Here is a 21,139-nt window from a genome sequence, read left to right on the forward strand (position 1 = left end):
ACTCAATTACAAAACCTTCAGAGGGATTCTCAAGGAACATCTACCCACTGCGACAGCAACTGACACAAGACCAAAAGCAGAGCTAAAATATTTCCCTCCATCCACCCCCGACCTCCTCCCACCCCTGCGAAGCACGAGAGGAGGCAGACGCAGGGAAATAGGGGAGACGCGGCCGTAATAAATCGATTGCGAGGCCTGGACGCTCATCTGACATAAAGCAATAGCCCCCAATCCTGAAAGACAAGCTGGCCACACACACACGCTTCTTTATCACCTCAGCAAGAATTACGGCTCAGGAGGCAGGCACTAATTTTAGTATCAGATTTATTATGCAGCAGGGGGCAGGAATTCTTTAGGCCCGTCCCTTGCCTCTGTGCAGAACTGAACTGCCTTCAGGACGGCCCCTCAGAGGAGCAACATGGCTACCACACAGAACCTTCCAGACTCCTGATATCCGGGAATCCTTGGGAAACTCAGGACTGGCCCTCCAGGGTGCTTCCCCGTCCTCTCCAAGGCCTTTCTGGGTGTTCCTCAGAGCTCCCTCTGACTACCAGACTGCAACATACCTCCTACTCTGGGTTTGCAACAAAGTCACCCCAAGCAAAGACACCCAACCCCAAGGTCACAAAGCAAGGGACACCAACGTCGACTGAAACCCGGCCCAGGACTGGCAACTCCAGTCTCCCTGCTTTGATCTCAAAGGAAATAAAGCCAGAGAAGTCAAAGCGGGGACAAATAGTAAATGTTGACGCCCTCGGTCGGCAGCTTCAACCTGGCTCCATGAAACCTGCGAACTGAAAGGCAGACTTTCGGGTTGTTTTATCTCCATCAGGCTTTTCCACCTCGGGTTCTGGGCATCCTTTTGTCTGCCCTTGGCCCGGGCTTCTCTCTGAGTTCTCCCACGGAGCAGGTCTGTTGCTGGGGAGCTCTGGCGGTTGTCAGTCATCCTGACTGCTTTACTCCGGAAGGTCCTTTTTACACAAAAGGCCTCACTGAGGCAGAACGGGCTCACCTTTGATTTGCTCACCTCTCACATGTAGAAACAGCTCGCAGGCCTCTGCTGAGCACGGCTGCACTCGGGGAAAGACTGAAATTCAGTCGGTGGAGAAACAAGGGTTTTTTTAAAGCACTCTCTGGAAGGTGAGATCCTCGCTTGGGTTCTGCTCGAAGGAATGGAGCGGGCTGGAACGGAATTAGCCTCCGAGAACCCAGCCATACCCTCGGAGGAGCAATACCAATTTGCTGGAAGCGACTGGGAGAGGAAACTCAGAGGTACGTTTGAATTGCAAAGATAGAAACAATTCACCTTAAATCATTTTCAGCCTTCGGAGTTCGATAGGAAGTATCATAATCGACCCAGCAGACGAAAGGAAGAGAGAGGCCCAGAAGGACTCAGAATTGGCTGCGGTCGCACTGTAGGCAGAAAAAGTGCCGGGGCCAGAATCTATATTCCTCACTTATGCCAAGCTCTCTGTATAAGATCCGCTCTTCGTGGCCAAGTGTGGCCTTGGCCCTCTGGACTGAACCAACACCGGGACCGGAAGGAAATGTGCCTCCCTGGGTATTCCACGGTTGAGCACACCCAGACTAGCAAACACAACCCCAAGGCGCTCACCTCCCGTGACATTGCCAAGGCCACTTCTGGGGGCTGTTACTGTGCAATCTCGTGCCCGATTCAGCAGGCCACACGCGGTGACGGGACGGTGCGGGGACCTCCCCGTGGACCTCCGGCGTGCACAGAACTCATCCAAGAGCCCCTGGATTGCAGAATACTCTTTCCCCGACACCCACCTACCCAGGCCACCCCCACCGTAACTCATCCAATGGTTCCCCCATGGCCTAAGGCTACAGTCCCCAAAGTAAGATTTGGGGGAAAAAGACTAGAACTTTCATTTGCCTTTGGCTTTTCTTCTCATCCTTTTTTTATTTTTAATTATTAGTTTATAACTTACGAGGGGCGTACGATTTTAACACACTGGCACAAGTATGTCACTTATAAATGAGCAAACACACAAGCATACACTCAAAAGGTCTACCGATACATGTACATCACCAAGAGTGTGCAGAATTCCCACCAAGGGGTTATATTCACCCCGAGCCAGGAACATGTGCCCTGTCCGTCTGCCATGGACACCAACGTTCCCAATCTCAGCAACGTGGAGGAGGGATGGGGGGGGGGGGTCTCTGTCCACAGAGACCGGCACCTCCCACTCAGCTACCAAATCTCCCAGCTCCTGTGCTAATTCACAAACACACCTCGATCGGTCGATCGGTCCATGGGCCTCCACCTCCACTCCCAGAACTCAGCCAGACCACCATCTTCCCTCGTAATTCACCATCCTCCCTCACGCAAGTCAGACACGGGTGCCCCCACATCAACCTGGGGCTCCCACAAGCCCTTCTCCACACAGACTTCCGGAGAGATCCTTCCCCAGATCAAAACTGATCATTTCCCACCCTTCCTAAACCCTAAGTAGGCCTCCCCTCCGACCCCCTTGGGGTAAGACCCAACCCCCCACACACAGCCCAGCCTAACTGCTCGGCTCTCTCCTCCCTGCCCTCTGCCCTCCAGCACACAAAATGCACCCTGATCCTCCCTCCTGAGGTCACGCTTACATTCACCCTTCTAGCTCGGCTTCTATGTACTTTTCCAGGAAGCCTTCCCGAAACCCTACAGGAGATCCGGTTTCTCCGGTACGCCCCCTGAAACAGCCTACGCGTTTCTGTAGCATTCGTTGTAATTGTACTCCAATTACAACCAATAACAGACCCTGCCACAGGTTAACAAACATGTCCCTGCCAGATGCAAATGTAGGGACGGGGCCATCGTCCTCACAGCTGGACCCCACTCCCCAGCTCTGGGCCTGGCTCAGGATAGGGCTCCAGACATTTGCTGCGTGGTGAGTAAACCGATCTCTCAGCCTGCCCTCCTCTGCACAGTACACTCTGGCCTATACGGAACAGTCTGTGGCAGCAACCCCCGCCCCCCCAAAAGCCAGGCTTCCTAACGCTCCTACAGGTCCCTTGACTGGAGGCTCTTCCCACCGTCAAGATTCAACGCACAGGGGAGCGGCTCCGTGAGGCCTGCCCTGCCTGTTCCCTCCTCTGTGTCCCCACCGTGTGCCGTTCAGACACACGGCCGCCGTCCCCACACTAGTACATCGTCTTGTTGATATACCGCCTCCCTGGGAGTGGCTGGAGGGCAGGGTCAGCGTCTGAGGCTCGGGTTCATCAGGGCCTGGGGGCACCCCAAGCAACTCTATCTGTCCAGTACACGGCCTGCGTTGCGCTCATTTGCAAGTGTATCTTTTCTCCTGTCACGCAAAACGCTCTCTGCCACAGTCCCTCTTTCCACCCTCCCTTCAAGGGAGTAACAATAACAGTCTAACAACACCTCCTGGGATTTTCCCATCTATATCCCCTACCCAGGCCTGCCCCCGAAAAGGAGACTGACAAGCAGCTGAGGGGACCCGGCTGTCCACCCGGGGCTGGTGTCCGCAGCTCCACATCGGCAGCGGCCGCAAAGGGCACAGACCTGCCCCTGCTTCAGCATTCCTGATGCACACACAGGCGTGAGAAGCAGGTGCCAGTGCCGACTCAGAGCCACCTCACCAAAGTGGGGGAGTACAGTGGGAGAGGAAGTGATCAAAACACAGGACTCTGTCTGCCAAACGTACTTGAGAACATTCTGAAATCGCAAATGGCCTTTGATCAGTCCTGCCTCAGTCACGCAAGGCTTCCATATTTCAGACAGTAACAGACGTGGGTTTCCAGAAACGAATGTGGGTCTCCACGTCACCTGGTGATCGGTTCCCCTCCACTTCTCCCCCCCCTCCCCTTCTCCTGCAGCGGGGTGGCTAAGATGTCGAGCGAGGGCGGCCCTGATGCCCGAGCCCACGGCGCTGTCTGGTGCCAGGGGACTCTAGTTGGGGACTGCAGCCAGGCCTCCCCCACACTCCCCTCCGCTCTGCTGGGCTCACGGGGCAGTCGGGGAGCACACCTGATGCATCACTGAGACCCTCTCCACGTGCAGTGCTGGGTCCCTGCCACAGGCGCCCCGTCACCTACAGCTCCGGACCAGGCATTTCAGGGAGGCTTTGCCTCCTTGACCGCAAACCTCCCTGTGTGTGGGAACCTCCATCCAGATCAGAAAGTCCACCTTCGCAGCTCAACCGTGCTCTTGGTGTGGCCCCGTCTGCCCCACACCTTCACATCTCGGAATCTTCGGCCAGACCACCACGTAGCTGTTAATAGTAAAAGCAGCCCCCACATACAAAGTGCCAACTAAGCACCCTCCGGGCGCTGTGATAAGCACTGCGTGAACACTGTGGCGTGCGGTCCTTACGACGACCCTGTCCGGTGGATACTCATATCCTACTACCCCACTTTACAGGTCAGGAAATTGAGGGCTAGCCAAATGAAGTGAATCTCCCGAGGTCATACAACTAAGAAACGATTAGGCTAGAAACAAATCCCTAACGCTGCCTGATCTTGAGCTCATTCTCTTAAACCCTAAGCGCTGCTGATTCCCACCACCCATCCCCTCATTCTCCCTCAGTCCGCAGATGGGGAAACTGAGGCACAGAGCTGCAAGGCAACGGGCCCGAGGTCACATGCAGCTATCTGGCACCGAGGGAAGAACCAGAAGCCGGGTCTCTCCCACTACACCTGGAACATGCACACCCAACAGTCAGCCATCCTCCTGACCCGACCACCCTGTCAAAAAAGAGAACAAACCCAAACCCACAGTCCAGAGAAGACAGATCCCTAACGTGATCCAACCTAAAGAGAACAGGTCCCTTCCTCTCTAGGTCTCTTGTCCCCTAACCGTACAGCGGAGCTCACTGGCTCTCCGCGTCCTTGTCCTCTGCACCACCACCCACCCTGCAAAGACCCAGTCAGCACCAGAGAAGCTTCGACGCAAAGACCTGGAGCCTCAGCACAAACCGAAGCACCTCCCCGAGACCCGGCACGGAAGGAGGACTGCCTCAGAGAAATCCAAGCATCATCCGATTTAGAAACTCAGGAAATGAGTCCTGTCTCTTTCTGGAAGCCAAAGAAACGCACCCGCAGGGAAGGAAACTGAGGCAGAGCGCAGCGGCGGCCAGCAGGGCAAGGCCCAGAGGCAGAACCTCCCCGGGCCCCGGACTCCCCCACAGGCCCGTCATGCTCCTCTCCGAAGACCAGGGAGGGTCTGCCACATTTCCCTGGGAGCAGCCCCTCATCTCCACTTCCTCTGTGTTGACCCCTTTGGCTCTGAAACCCAGGAACTTCCACAGGCAGCAGGCACGCGCCTGCGAGAAAGAGCGAGAAAAAACTACCACCGGCACAACGGTCGCGGCCCGCTCATCAAGCAAGCGAGGTCTAAACTGGCTCCTAATTAATATTAACCCTCCAAATCAGAGTCGTGCTCAGAAAACCCTGGATGAAGAGACACGGGGCGGGAGGGGAGTCTCCAATTTTCTTTTTACTTCATCTGGAAAATTAAGAGCACCGCTGATTTGAACAAGAAATCATCAAGGAAAGCAATCACAACTCCACACGGCCCGTAACTCGACGGACTTGGATGTGTAACCCGCCACTTTCGTGAGCTGAAATTAAAACGAGAGTGGCAAGAATAGCAATGACGGCACGGGTCTGTCCCTCCTTCTCCATCCTCAGAAAACACAAAAACCCCTACAGACGATTCCGAAGGAGTCAGGCAAGACATCCTCCTTGTTTCACAAAACAAGGCAGCAGAAAACTGGTCAAAGTCGCCATCTCAGTCCTTCGGATGAGGGTGTCCCCGAGACTTTTCCCCTCCAAGGATAATGAAGGGGGGCAGTGGGCGCAAAGGAGCAAAGGGGGCAGGGGCGCCTGGAGACCCTCTGCTCCAAACTTAACACTTATTTGCTGTTTCTGCATTAATTACAATAAACTGCTTCATAGCCTAGCGATCACTTAATGGAGCAGCAAATATGGCTTTTTCCCTATAATTAGTCAATGTAATCTACCACTCTTCCCCTCCTCCCGGCCACCCACCCCCTTCCATCCTCTCGCACACACCCCAGCCCCTGCCCAGCATCAACTCATAATCATCATCTTGCTCCTCGTTCCCGACAACATCTGGAAAATTCCACCTGATGGGCATGAGGTGAAGGGAGCTAATCTGGAAATGGGCCCAGAGATCTGGACACATAGATGCCCCTAAGTCATCTGGGGGCTTTCCCAGCCCTGACGGCACAACCGGAGGGTCAGGCTTCTCCAGGCCGATGGCTGGGCACTGGACGCATTTCCTGGGGCTCTGGTACCCACATGTTTGTAGAGCAAAACCTACTGGGCTGTGTCCCCAAGTAAAAGGTTCTGTGAAAAGACACCTTCCTCCAGCCTGAGGTTCTCCCTCCCTCCCACTGTCCTCAGTCACAGCCGGAAATCTGAGCATCCCCCAAACCTCTTCAACAATCCAGCCCTGTGCTTCTGGTTACCAAGTGTCAAAGGAACAAACAAACTTACCTTCAGAGGCTTGCGGAAACCATCTAAGGTGGCTGACCAAATAAAATCATTGGAAATTTGGCTTTTGTGAAATGAAGCCCCTAAAACAGTCCGTTTGCCTGTAGATTGAAGATAAGAGCACCCCCTCTCCTGGCTAGCTTTTCTCTACTCAGCCTTCTAAGGACTCATCCTGTAACTCCACAATCTCCAGCAAGAGCAGTATACTTTATATCTTTCCCATTTTTCAAGATACCCCCAAAACACACACACGCGCGCACACACGCACACACACAGGAAAGGAAAGGAAAGGAAAGGAAAGGAAAGGAAAGGAAAGGAAAGGAAAGGAAAGGAAAGGAAAGGAAAGGAAAGGAAAAGAAAGAGAAAAGAAAGAGAAAAAGAAGAAAAAGAAAAGGAAAAGGAAAAAGAAGAAGAAAGAGAAAGAGAAAAAGAAAAAGAAAGAAAAAGAAAAAGAGAAAGAAAAAGAAAAAGAAAAAAGCCCCTGCCCTTATAGAAGAAGGAACTGACACATTCTAAGCATCAACCACACACGAGGTGCCCGATTTACAGTGTCTCATTTCATCCCACGACTCTGTTATCCCCGTTTTTTAGGTACAGAATGGAAGCTCAGGAAAGTTTAGACACCTTCCCGAGGTCACAGGGTGATTGGCAGCACCAAATTCCAACCAGAGGCCTGAGCGCCAGGGCCACGTGCCTACCAACCTACATGCCTCATTTGTTACAGCAAAGACCCGTGTTTGAATCCGAATTACACCGCGATCCCACCCAATCATATCTATTCACACACACACACACGTCCACACATGTATATATGCGCTCTTTTGTATTTCTCAACTGCTTAGGGAACAAATACATCAGGCAGGAGCACTGTAGTGCTGAACAACAATTCCCCAACTATCAAGCAAGCACAGTCCGCATTTTGTCAGGTTCTTCCTCACGATACCGTAACTCACACACCCAAAGCGCCTACTATGTGCCAGACACCGGCACTTTATACGTCAACTCATGGAATCCTTAGAGCATTCCACGAAGGAGAGACTATTATTGGGTCCATTTCACAGACAACAAAACTAAGGCATGGAGCATTTAGACACCTTGCTCAAGGTCACACAGCTGGTTAGTGGCAGAGCACGGACTCAAACTCAGCTTGCTCCCAGAGTCCAGGCTCTTACACCCTAAGCTACAGCACTTCAACAGAAAGCAGTTAAGAATAAAAATGTCGATGAGTAAATGTGGGGTGGGGCACGGGGTGGGACCAGGTCTGCATCTGGAGACCTGGATGGCACCACCTCATTCACAAGCTGCTGCCACGATTTCTCTTCCGTGAACAACTGTTCTACTCAAGCTCTCCTGCCGACATCTGAGACAAGGGCCCAGAAAGCCCAAGGAGCCGGTCTCCAGGCACCTTTTAAAGCCCCTGCACAGGCGGGGGGAGACGTCTGAGGATGCTTGAGTTCTAGCCTACAAAGCACTTCTCTGCTGCCTGGGGGCGCTGTCTGGATAGCCCCGAGAAAGGGTCATTGCCCATTAACACAATCAGCCCTTCTCCTGGATGCCCAGGGGGTCTGCTCACCCTCTCTGCATCATCTCTGAGCAGCTCAGGGAGGAGCTCAGGGGCCACTTCCGCGGTGGCTTCTGCTCTCATCCACTGGGGTCCTGCTGAAGAGGGGCAGCGAGAAGAGCTACCACTGCAAATGCACAGGCTCTGAGCAAACAGGGCGATGGGTGATAAAGGCAATCACGACATGCTAACGTGGCAGTGTGCCAAACACAAGCTGCCCAGGCAGGACTTGAGCTCGAAAGAACTTTAATTGAATTCTTTCAGCAAGTGCAGCAGAAAAATTCATAATGAGGTACCCCCCCACACACTATGTCACTCACGTCTACACTTGCGTGGATCCAGTGAAAAATCACTTTTAACAAGGATACGGGAACATGTGTGGACGTTAACCCGAACGTCGTGTACTGCAGGGAAAAACAACGATCCGACCCGTGGATTTTTATTTTCAAAGCGATTTAAGTGAGGCATTCTGCCATAATCAGCTTTACTACCCCTGTTAGTATAGGAAAACAAGTTCTGAACCTAGCTCCCTCGTGGAAAACGCAAAATTTGTATAATTAAAATTATACTTGTGAAATTCAAACACACTTTAATTTCCTAAGGGTCCCCTAATCAAGTCAGAAGTTCTTACTAAAACCAATTATCCGTTTTGAAAACAGAAGAGGAAACATACGCACGGAGCAGTCTTGTGGAGATTCACAGCCCAATTTTTTTCCTGGGCTCAAGCGCCCCTGATTCGATCCTCTCTCCCCGGGTGCGAGGGAAAGTGAACCTAGCTCACTGGTTTTGAGGAAGGGTTATGTGCCTGAGTTTAAACATTTTCTGTTTGTTTGTTTGCCCTCAGCTACAAAAGCGACCCACCTGAGAGACATCCCAGAGGGAATGGAGTTGAAGGGATAAAAGAAATAAACCAGGCGAGCATCAATAAATACACAGTTTCCCCCCACCCCTCCCCACTCCGGGCCCCATCGGGTTTTTTGGCTTAGGATCTCCCAGCAGTTTTCAAACACCTGCCCAGTACTGTGCCGGATACTCCGAATGCTCCCTCCGCTGCCGGGCTGAGGCACGAGACGGAAGATGCCAGCTTCACTCCTGGAAAGGGCAGACAAGGCACCAAGAACCCCAAGGCCTGGGATCTCACCTCCTCGCCAGGTAATCTACCTGAGATGTTCCTGCTCTTCCTGGGCAACTGGAAATTCTTGCACAAGAACAACGTGGAAATACAGAATACACTCCAAGGCACTAAAATATTTAAAAGCGGCGGTTGTGACGTTCCATTTATACCATCAGTATGAAATGTTATCACGATGGCCAGGGCTTGAAAAAAAAGGAGGGAGACGGGGCGCCTAGGTGGCTCAGTCGGTTGAGCGTCCAACTTCGGCTCAGGTCATGATCTCACTGTTTGTGGGTTCGAGCCCCGCGCTGGGATCTGTGCTGACATCTCCGAGCCCGGAGCCTGCTTTGGATTCTGTGTCTCCCTCTCTCTGCCCCTCCCCCACTCATGCTCTGTCTCTGTCTCTCTCCCTCTCTTTCTCTCTCTCTGAAATATATATAAACATAAAAAAAAAAAAAGGGAGAGGAAAAAAAATACGAGCGAACAGGTTTTCTCCTCCTGGTTCCCTAGGACCCATTTCGGGGATGAGAATGTTGACCTTTCACACTCTTGGCTTCAGTGTTCCAGCAGCGCCCAGGGCTGTGGCGACCACCTCCAGCGCCACCCGCCCAGGCTCCCGCAGGGACCCGGAAGATAAAACAAAATGCTTCCAGGTTTCAAACTTTACTTTGCAGTGGGTGGAAATGGAGACGCCGCCACACGTGGCCTCTCTAGGAGGGAGAATACTGCAGCAGGCCGAGCGGGGTCTGGTGTTACAACTTCCATCAGAAGGCCCTGGGAAACACGGTGCGTGCGTGCACACACACACACAGGCGCCCACGCAGGCATGCAGAAGGGGACACACTCAGCCGAGAGCAAGTCATGGGAACTGCAGCTTTGCTGGTTCCTTGCCTCCCTCCCACCAGAGCGGTCACCTCATTAATGTCACTCAGCATCACGTTTTGCTACACTCCGTTCCCGCAGGCAGCCCAAAGCCGGCTTCCATTGTAAACTTCTGTTCCTCGGGAAACTATCAAAAGCTTTGACTGGAGAGGAGAAAAAAAAAAAAACTTCCAGAAGGCCTCTCTGCTCACTCGTCCCACTCCTCCAAGTTTTTCTCTGTGGTGCTTTATTCAAAATCACTACACACACAAACCACGCTCTGAAAGTCATTTACAACATGCCAGCTTTAAAAAAAAAAAAAAAAAAAAGAAGGGAAAAAAGAAAAGAAAAAAAGAGCTAGTGATTGCTGTGGCCCGTCTACCTGCAAATGCCCAAAGAGAATAATTCATTTCGGTGGAGGATATGGATGAAGCCCTGAATACATTCTAACACCGTTTTCTGCCCTTCAAAACAATAAAAATGTAAAAACCCAGACGAAAGAAGGCCTGAGAGAATCTCTTGACCCCAAGGAATTTATTCTCTTGGATCTTCTAAAGCACTCTCTCCCCAGAATGCATCATCAAGACCATTTTATTAGATTTTTCTAAACCCTTGAAATTGTCACATAATTGAAACAGAAACAGCAATTTAGAGCTCCGAATGGATTTCTTAAAAAGAAGAGTCTGGGCTGGCCCAACATCCCCTCCTTGGCTGCTCTCGCCCCTAACCTAAATTTAAGACCCTTGCACACAAAACCCTATTTATCTTTTAAATCCTCCCTTGCCATAAAAGTTACACATTCCCCTAATGCCTTAGATTTCAGGACATTTGGGAGAAACTCATCCCAGACAACAGGCTAAAAAAAGAATCCATTAGCATTAACTTGCCTGTCACAGTCAGTGACAAATAAATGAATGTGATGCTTTCAGATCAGTCATTGGTGGAACTACCCCCAGGCAGATAAAGACCAGGCCTGGGAGAGAGAAGGCTCACGGAGAGACCTCTCACACAGCGGTGTCTGAGCTGTCCCCCAGCTGCTCCCCAGGACTTCGCTCTCAAAGGCAGCAAAAACACAGGCATTAGACACAGAAAAGGAAACGCATTCCCAATGCCCACCGGGCAACCCCAAGATGAAGGATGGTTGCTATCTCCCCTTCGAGAGCGAGCACCCCCAGGAGCAGACCAAGCCACTGGACACGCAGTTCCCTGACTCTCAACGTGCCGTGCTATCCGTCACCCCCAGACACGACGACGGTACCCACGAGCTGCTGCATAAGGTCCTCCTATGATCCAGCCAGGGCCATCTTGGGAAACAGGAACAGATGACCGATGCTCACGCTGGATGTCCCATGTACAGATACCATCCTAGGCCCTTCGTATGCATGAACCCATTTAATCTCCTAAACGAACCTAGGATGTAGGTACCGTCGACCGCCCCCCCCCCAACGTTTTACAGAAGAAATGGAGGCACACACCACACTCCTTAGCTCGTGAGTGGCATTCAGCTGTGTTGACGAGGTGTGTAGAAAACAAGCAGTAGACACGAACCTGAAGCTCATCGGCCAGACTGCCACGAAATCTGTTCCTCAGCCTGAGCACTTTACAAGCAGTCAGGCAAAGCACGAGAACCTAAAATCTACCCGCTCGTGCTGGATGCGGCAGGGCTTAGCGGTTAAGAGAGTAAGGACCTGGGGGCGCCTGGGGGGCTCAGTCGGTTAAGCATCTGACTTCGGCTCAGGTCATGATCTTGTGGTTTGCGAGTTCAAGCCCCGCGTCGAGCTCTGTGCTGACAGCTCGGAGCCTGGAGCCTGCTTTGGATTCTGTGTCTCCCTCTCTCGCTGCCCTTTCCCTGCTCATGCTCTGTCTCTCTTTCTCTCTCAAAAATAAACATTAAAAACATTTTTTTTAATTAAAAAAAAAGAGAGAGAGCAAGGACTTGGAACCCGGACAGACGGTGATCTGTCTGTCCAACAGTGATCGACCCTTACTAGTGTTGTGGCACTAGGAAAGCCACTCGCCCTGCCTGGGTCTCAGTTTACCAGTCTGTCAAGTGGAGAGAATACCCACTACTGCAAAGGACTGTCGTCAGGATTAAATTAAAGGAGATTAATTACACAGAGGCTTAATATAATGCCTTGAACATACTGACTCACAATGTAAGTAACAGCCCTTATTTTGAGTTGGGATTTTTATTATTATTATTATTATTCAAGGGCTCAGATAAAATAAAAAAGTACAGCAGGCAGACACACACCCTTGAGAAACTTTCCAGATCGTTGGGAGCTTGATGCTATCTACCCTTGAAAGAGAGAGAGAATAGAGATATGCGGTCATGTATGTGGGGCCCAGTGGGAGTCCTGCCCCAAGGCTGCTTCTACAATGTACCATGGGGTGCTCGGTCCCAAGACCACCCTTGCTCACAGCTCTCACATCACAAGAGGCACAGGTCACACGACTCCAAAATCTCACGTTCTTCACACCAGGCAGCCACTCTGAGTGAAAGGTGACCCCGAGCAGACCTAGGAAGTCACAGGTGAGGCTGCTCAGAGCCACAGGGCCCACACCCCAGTGACATACAGACAATCTGCGACTTCCATCCCGAGAGATGCCATCTCATTGTCTATGCACAGTAAGGTCAAGATCACGGCTCAGACGAGGCCAGAGTAGAAAACCCCTGGGATTTTGTCTAGATCTTGGCCCCCTGTTCAGCACGTAAAGGGGAGAGGAAGGGAGACGATGGAAACAGGAGAATGACGGCGCTCTTTGCCACCCCAAAGAGTGGGCGTGGCAACTGCCAAGAACATCACTCCTGAAGAAGGGCCTGCAGCCAGAGAGAACGCAGTACGAATGACGCTGCAGGCACAAGTCCAGGGTGGGAAGATCCCCATGAAACCGCATCAGCCACCGTCCCACTAGCGACCCCGGCTTCTATACTGATCCCCAAAAGCTCAGAACGTCGTACAGGGCATCCCCAGGATCCTGCACGCGCAAAACAGGACATGCCAAAGGAAGTACTCTCATCTGCTCTGCCTGGCATGCGAGGCAACCCAGCCCGGCCCCGGCTCGTCTCCAGGCCTGAATCTCCAGCGCCGGGTGTGTGCACCACACACCCTTTGCTCCAGCGGCACACCGACCTCTCCGAGCCCCCCGTACCAAGAACTGCATTCCTGCCATTCTTCCCTCCTTCCTGCTTCTCAGGATCTAGGGCAAAGACCACCTCCTCCGAGAAGCGATCTTAGCTCTTCCTTCCTCTGGAGACCATGCCCGCCTCTCTGCTGTGCTTCCCACACCCTGTCCTGTACCACGGGGTAGCACCCCTCCTCCCACCCGGGACCTAAGACCCTTGAAGACGAGAGCCGTGTCACCTTTGCATTCTGCATTCATTCCACCTGGACGGAGACGGACACTGTGCCAAGGAGCAACAATCAACGCTGAGGTTTGTTTTTTTGCAATTACTAAAACCTACTTGTGCCCTTTGAGTTCACTGTCCAATAGTGGAAGCAATAAGGCACACACTTAAGTAACCATGAAACTCAGAACAAAGCGCCTAATGTAGTCCCCGGTGCCGAGCAGAAAACTTGGTAACTGCCGAGGACTGAGAGTGGCCGCTAAATGCACTGAAGATACAGTCTGTCCCCACCCCACCCCCCACTCCTGCGTGTTACGTTTCTGTCCACCTGCTCTCTACTAATCTGCCCCACTAGAGTGAAAGCCCCATGAGGGCAGGGACTTTTTGGTCTTGTTCTCCACACTATCCCCCAAACCGCACACATTCTCTGGCACATGACAGGTGCTCGGTAACGTCTGGTGAATAAATAAACGAACACGTGCTCAGCACAGTGCCTAATGAACGCATCCGTGAGTCTCTGCTAACTTATTATTGCCTATTTTTTGCTCACTTATTTTACTGTGATTATTACCATAGCTTGCCCTAACCAAAAGAGAAGATAAGGCGCTATGGAAATCCAGAGAAAGAAATATCACATGGAAGAGAGAGCAGAAACAGCTCCGTGGAAAAGGTAGCCCAGATCGGGCTTTGAAAGAGAGGTCTGTTTCGCACAGGAGGGAGAAGAAAGGGCGGTTCGGGTGGGGATACGCCAAAGGGTAGCTATTCAGAGAAGGGGGACCGGTAGAAGAGAAGGAACCTGGAAGAAGACCGCCCCCCATCCCCCCGCCGTACAGATCTTGAAGGACACGTACCACCAGGCTAAGAAGTGCAGACTTTGTTCGGTGGGCGTTGAGGGTTTCCTGAATCCCCCCAAAAGTGGGTGCACAGAGTCAGCAATTAAACACACTTAAGCAAGCCCTTGTTCGATGAACACATCAGATCGAACATGAGATCAGAGGAGGTGAACTGCATCTCCCTTTTGCGTTCTTGGGACTTTTGGCCAGAGAACATTCAGGTTTAAAAACACAAAAGGACAAGAAGATGGATATGTCATCTCAAGGGGCACCCACGAGGGTCAGCTGGTTCCTCAGACAGTGCCCCCCTCTTCTTCTGTTCTTGGGGGGCAGAGGGTTCTCACCTGCCTGCCAAAAACGTGACACAGAACACATGAGCTCCAGCTTCCCGGCAGACTGACCTTAACACTGAAACGAAAGCATGCAAACGAAAGGCAAAAATCTCGGGAAAGGACATTTGGAGGACGAAGTGCCCCTCCTCTTGAGCTGACACCTGCTGCTGACTGAACACAGGAAGGAGCCACGCTCCCCGACGAGAAAGCAGCTAAGCCACTAATCCCCCAGGGTCCTTGCGGCCGTGGACAAGGCTGCAGACGCACCACCACGTCCCCGCCGGGAGCCAGAAACCCACCGGCAGGCCGGTTAACGGTGGCCAGCGAGGTGACAGCTGCAGATCGTCCAAGATGGCAGCACGCTAGAACGACCCGACCCACAGCAGCAGGGGAAGGCCAGCTGCCGAAAACTCACCCCTCGCCCGCCCTTGAGAAGCTGCCAAGAAACCACTGCCCCAGAACAGGAGGTGCGTGGCTAAGACGTTCGCGCTGTGCTGCACCCATCTGGACGGACGGATGCTTAACAGAGAAACTTCCAGGCCCTGGAGCCTCATCAGTGGATGAGACGGGAGCAGGAAAGCCCGGCCTTGGCTCAACCTTGCCACAACTTAGCTGTGTGACCTGGAGCAGCCGACCTGACTTCCCTGGACGTCAGCTGCCTCCACTGTGAAAAAGGCAGGCTGGATTCATCTCGAGCATTTAAGTTATTCCATGTCAACCATCAACAGCTCCCTGCCGGCAGGGGGCTTACATTCCAATCAGGATTTTTCTTAGGTCATTTTCTTTTTTTTTTTTTTTTTCTTTCAACGTTTTTATTTATTTTTGGGACAGAGAGAGACAGAGCATGAACGGGGGAGGGGCAGAGAGAGAGGGAGACACAGAATCGGAAACAGGCTCCAGGCTCCGAGCCATCAGCCCAGAGCCCGACGCGGGGCTCGAACTCGCGGACCGCGAGATCGTGACCCGGCTGAAGTCGGATGCTTAACCGACTGCGCCACCCAGGCGCCCCTCTTAGGTCATTTTCCATTATTCTAACTTTCCTTCTTCTGCACAAATAATTCTATAACGGGGCGCCTGGCTGGCTCGGTCTTGATCTTGGGGTCGTGAATTCCAGGCCCACGTTGGGCGTAGAGATTACTTAAAAACAATAGTAAATAATTCTATAACACTGATACCAGCGAACGATTGCAGGCACTACTTTGCATCAGGCTCCCAGCAAAGAACTCTGCATACACGCTGAAAATCACTCCACGCTGGGCACTACACCCCGGTTTTAAAGAGGAGGAAACAGAGGCCTGGAGGGGCTCATGTGATGTGCCCACCGGTCACCCAGCTGCGACTGAAGGCAACTGGAAAGAGGATGAAGAAATGAGATCTCCGCTGATCAACAGATAAGGTTCTGGCCTCTAAAACCTAAGACGGTAAATGGCAACTCGGGGGGGAGTGGAGAATGCTTTATTCCACAGAAGGAGAATCAGGGAAGACGGGGAGTTACGCCCAGACTCACTCAGGCCAGAAGATGTTCGGCAGCCTCCTGGTTTTTCCACAGGAGAAAAAGAACCCACAGGCTTGAGCAAAAGTCTTCCAGGCAGCCAACGCTTCTGCCCAAAGGGACTGACAAAATGATATGACATGATTGATCCCAATCAGCCCCGTTTCTCCAACGGCTTTAAATTAAGTCATCTTTTTAGAACAGCACGACCATTTTAATTTTTTAAAAGACAGAGAGGAGGAACCTCTTCCATTTTTTACAAAATGAAATAATCATCCAGAGAAATAGGAAGATACAGAACGGACCTATCGTCTTCTGATCAAAATGTACTTCACTAATTAACGGCCACTAGTCTCCAAAGAGTCGCCCCTCGACTAGTTAATAAAGCCCCATTATACTTCACTTGAGATGTGAGCATTTATGTCGCAAAGGGGGGATAATGAACTGCAGGATTCAAAACCCTTCCTTCGGGTCGCTCATTAAAATTCTGGTCAAAACGGATTTTTATTTATATGATACATTAAAGAATATTATGACAGTACTAATGTGAAATCTGTTCTTCACTGCCACGGATTTTCTTTCGTATTAAGTTACAGTTTCTTTCCACTAGTCTTGTTTTAACACCTCCACGACTATTTCTCTGGCGGGTGCTAGCAAAAAGGGACAGCCAGAAAGCAGAGAAATGCATGTTAACTGAAACGCTGGCTGACGTATCATTTACAAGCTCCTCGCCCAGCCCTCGACGGGGGACGGCGGGGGGGGAGGGGCACAGTTCACCTCACACTGGGACCCTAACACATACACACAGAAGTTTTATTGAAGGGGGATAAACAAAAACTAAATAAGGCTTGACTTAAAGTTCTATACTCCTGCCAGCCGGGTTTTGGCTTCTCCAACACTAACTTCGGTCTGAAATCCCCATGGTTGGGCTCAAATTCTATCGGAAAATAACCGTTGACAAGGAAGGCACTTTCTCCCCACCCTGCCCCAACTCCCAACAAGCACAGGCCTCTTTTGCCAAATCCCCAGCCGCTCCCCTGGAGTTGAGCAACCCCAGAACCGTGTGAAAGGATGCCCTTGGGGGTCGGATGGAGACACACTGCCAGACAGAGCCACACAATGGGATGACATCACAAGGGCTGGGTGAATCACCCAACCAGGGAACTTCAAAGGGCGCGCTGGCTGTCGTGCCCCTCGAAGCCCGATGACCTCTCTGAACTGCCTCCTCTGCCGTAAGGGACAGGTGATACTCCTAGATGCCCTCCACACCCTGCAGCACACAGGATCGCACACTGGGCGAGGGGCTAGGTTGCCTATACACCGCTTCTCAACCCACGTGTGCCTCAGTTTCCTCATCCACAAATTGGACATAACACTAATACCCACCCTCACAGGACATGGGTGAAGACGAAGTGAGTTCGCATACACACTGTCCCTACAACAGTACCTGGCACATAAATTCAGATGACACCAGCATTATTACAAGGCCTCTCGTGGGGACTGGGGTGACAGCCTAACAGAGCTAAGAGTCAAAACAGCAGGTAACACCTACGGTATCACCACCACATTCCAGGTCTTCCTTTCTGGAAGCACCTGACCTTCATTAACTTATTTAATCCACGCAAAAACTTGATGAGATGGGGTAAAAGAGGTTCCAAGAAACCAAATGATTTGCCCAGATTCACACAGCTAATGAGCGGCATGGCCAGGATCCGAACCCCAGCTGTTGAGTCTGAAAACAATAAGAATGACGATTAAACCGACAAAAACAACGGGAGTGGTGGAGATGAGGAGTTAGGAGGTCCTCACCCTGTGCCACACACCCTGTGTGTGTCCTCTTTTATTCCTCACAAAACCTGCTGAGGGAGCTACTCCCATCACTGCCATTATACAGAGGAGCAAACAGACTGGGGAAGGTGGTTTGCTCCGTGTCTCGGGACCTGGGGATTCAGATGGAGATGATGGACAGGAAAGTCCTTTGTAAACTGTGTCATAAAAAGCAAGGTATTGTTACGCAATCCCTAGAACGCCATGGAAAGATGTCTTCCCCCACCTGGTATAATATTTGCTCACATCCAAAAGTCTGACAATCCGCCTAAAACATCCCAGACTCCAGGCTGGGGGCGGGGAAAGGTGCACACCTTGACAAGTTCGAGAAATAGTCTGTCTCGTTTTCAAGTTGAATGCCTCGCTGAGAAGCCAAATGCCAGAGTATGTTAAATTGCAATATAGCCTTCTTGGTTTAAAAAAAAAAAAAAAAAAAAAAAAAGAAAAAAAAAAAGTGGCAGGGGGTGAGGGGCGGGGAAACAACAGGGAAGAGAAAACAGGTCAAACCCACGGTTTGACCAAGTCAGGGATTTTTCCAGTTTCCCTCTAGGGTAATCTGATCCTAGTTCTGGCTGATCAAATGACTAACCTGGAAATTTGAAGATTCACACTTATGGAAGAAACAGTAATTCTTCCAAACCCAAGAAATCCTGCTAGTTCTGGAAGCCTCTGAAATGTCAAGGATTGCATACAGTTTGAAAAGCAACCTTTAAACAGGTAACAGTTCCAAAGTTTGTGCTCTGTACGGAAAAAAAACCTAACCTCTTTGGTTCATTAATTGCTATTCTTTGCTTACTTATTAGGAAAAAAACGTCTTAAGAAAGTATTTTGCCATATTTACTTAAGAGATTTGCGTTTCCTTCGAAAGACAGGAAAGGAAAAGAAAAATTATATGGAAAAAAAAAAGGAAGGAAGAAAAAGGAAGGAAGGAAGGAAGGAAGGATCACATGGCAAGGTCTAAACCTGAAATTCTCAAAATCTCATCCACAAATGCTAACTTTTTCTTCATTAAAGTTCTTCATCCCTCCCTTGACACAATTAAAAGCTTGCACTTCTGGGAGACTATGCTTGAAGAAATAAACTGAATTTTCAAAAGCCACAGCCCTTTCCCTTTGTGACCTAGAATCAAGAAGTTTTGCCAGTTACCCTCTCCCTAGAAGAATGCCAAGACCACAAGACACAGAAAAAGTCTCTCCTGAAATTATACAGGGAAGAAAAAAGTATAATTAAAACGTGCAATTGTAACACATAAGCCCGTACATTTCACCTCGAGTTCCATGCAGCTCAGCTCTGTTCTCAAAGCCAGAGCTGGCGAGCCCCGTGGAAACCACACACTTGTGAAAAAGTGAAGGCCTATCTCGATCCCCGAAGCAAATCCTGTAGTACCACTTCTCCAAGGTTCCGTCCTCAGGACTTGTCCCCCAGGCCCTGGCACTCGCAGGAAGAGCAGCACTGTTGGTTTCCAGTGGGCCCTGAGTGATCCCTCCCACCTGAAACCAGAACATCCACTGCCTCCTCTGTCAGATTTAGGGCTTCGTGGGTCTACGAAGTTGTTTCCAAGAAAAGACAAGCTGTTTACTCAAATTCTACTCCTCTCCATAAACTCCACGTTGCAAGTCCTCAAAAGAAGAACCCTCCAAAAAAGACTCACAAGCAAATGTCCAAGTTTTCCTGATATGATCTTGGCAATGCTCAAAAAATAAATAGAGGGTTTGCATAAATATTGCAACAGATGGAGCTCTGTCCTCCCGCGAAGGATCAGGGTTGGCCCTGCCCCCTGTTGGATGCTCAGAACCCACCTCGGGAGGGCTAGACTGCAGACGCACACGGTTATCTGGCGGAGAGCTCCTTGCCCGCGCCTGGACTCTCACAGCCACAGGCTGGTACCCTGAAGGAACTGAGGGCACCAGGTTTCAATGCTTCATTGCCAGTACTCTGAAATCTGAAATCTTTGGCGACCACCTCTGAGCGCTAAAATCCTACTACTGATTCTCCTACTTACCTTGGGTTGCGCCCGACGAGGAAATGCAACTTTGGGGTCGATCTGGGGGAATAAAAAAGGAAAAGTGAGAGTCAGTTCCAGTATTGGGAGACAGGGAAAAAAAATTAGGATTAATCACCTAATTATTAATCACTCATTTCTCAGGCTTATAACCCAGCTTTTAGTAACCGTCTCAGGCCACTCAAAAAGTTCCTTAAGCTTTGAGCCAAACTTTACTCATCCCTCCCACAATGTAACAAATAAAGCTAGCCTTTCTAAATGCCCTACCACGTATTTCAATGTGTGATGCTCCTAATAAATTAGATCCCACATGTTCTTATTTAAGCCAACGCTTGTCTTCCACAGGCACTGGACATTGAATGGTTACTTTCATCTAATTTGCATCTCCCAGCCATGGGAGAAGAGGTGGGAACATCATCATTGAAAAAAAAATTATAACCTGAAAAATTAAATGTAAGTTTTAGCAGTAGGTAACTGGATAGTACATCTTCTCCCGGGTGATAACTAAACAAGGCAGGTGGGAAAGGAGATTCCCAAAATTCTTTTAAATCCTCAACATCCAAAAACTCTCCAGAGAGATCCAACACGATGCTCGACTTGAGTTCATTCATTCGTGTTGGCAAAAGCATGGTTACCTGAGTTGACCAAAAAGATAGCTCATTCTGTATTAGACCTCGAGGGAAAGCAGGTGTCAAAAACTATTAGTTCTTAAGAAATAATAATAAGATAAAAAGAAATACATGAGCTAAAACCTGCTGGATTTTAAAAACCACACGGGGTAAGACTCTATGAGCAACCAACCTCAAATTACAAAAGGAAGGAAGGCCATCATGGGGAGAGGGTAAAAAAAAATTACTGAAAAAAAGAAGTTAGAATCTAGTGTATCGATCAGGATATTCCTCTTACCCCAACCCCAATCGGAATGGAAAAACATTCTCTACCCCAGATCAAATGCAGAACCCATGATTCTCAATCCAGGAATGGCTTTAAAACTCAAAACAATTCCCACGGAAACACTTGAAATCTAATAGGCTGATTCCAGGTGGGGGGAATTGTTGGATAGAAACTATGGGCAGGGAAAGAATAAAAAAATTCCCCATTACTGGTTTTCATTAGATTTCTAAATATCACAAATCTTTGGGTAAAACTCAACACAGAATATTGCTACAAGTCTATTTAGAGGCTCTGGCTTTCATAGTACAATTTTCCCCTTTTAAAATGTAAACCTGAACCTTGTTTTCAGTTCTGTCATTGAGGGGGTTGGAATAATGCTTTGGGG

The 21,139-nt window shown here is 50.2% G+C and overlaps 1 protein-coding gene across 4 annotated transcripts in view; it reads right to left on the bottom strand.

Moving 5' to 3' along the window:
- MSI2 (musashi RNA binding protein 2) overlaps window positions 1–21,139 on the bottom strand; it is a 392,149-nt gene that overhangs the window by 366,837 nt on the left and 4,173 nt on the right. For all 4 annotated transcript variants that reach the window (XM_047080983.1, XM_047080982.1, XM_047080981.1 and 1 more), the window contains exon 5: window positions 19,861–19,902. In XM_047080983.1, the coding sequence (XP_046936939.1) occupies window positions 19,861–19,902 (42 nt within the window). The remainder of the gene's footprint in view (window positions 1–19,860; window positions 19,903–21,139) is intronic.

The sequence above is a fragment of the Lynx rufus genome, unplaced genomic scaffold, assembly GCF_022079265.1.
Source record: "Lynx rufus isolate CCGP_SWC_20201006 ecotype Redwood Valley unplaced genomic scaffold, mLynRuf1.p SCAF_18, whole genome shotgun sequence".
Lineage (NCBI taxonomy): Eukaryota > Metazoa > Chordata > Mammalia > Carnivora > Felidae > Lynx > Lynx rufus.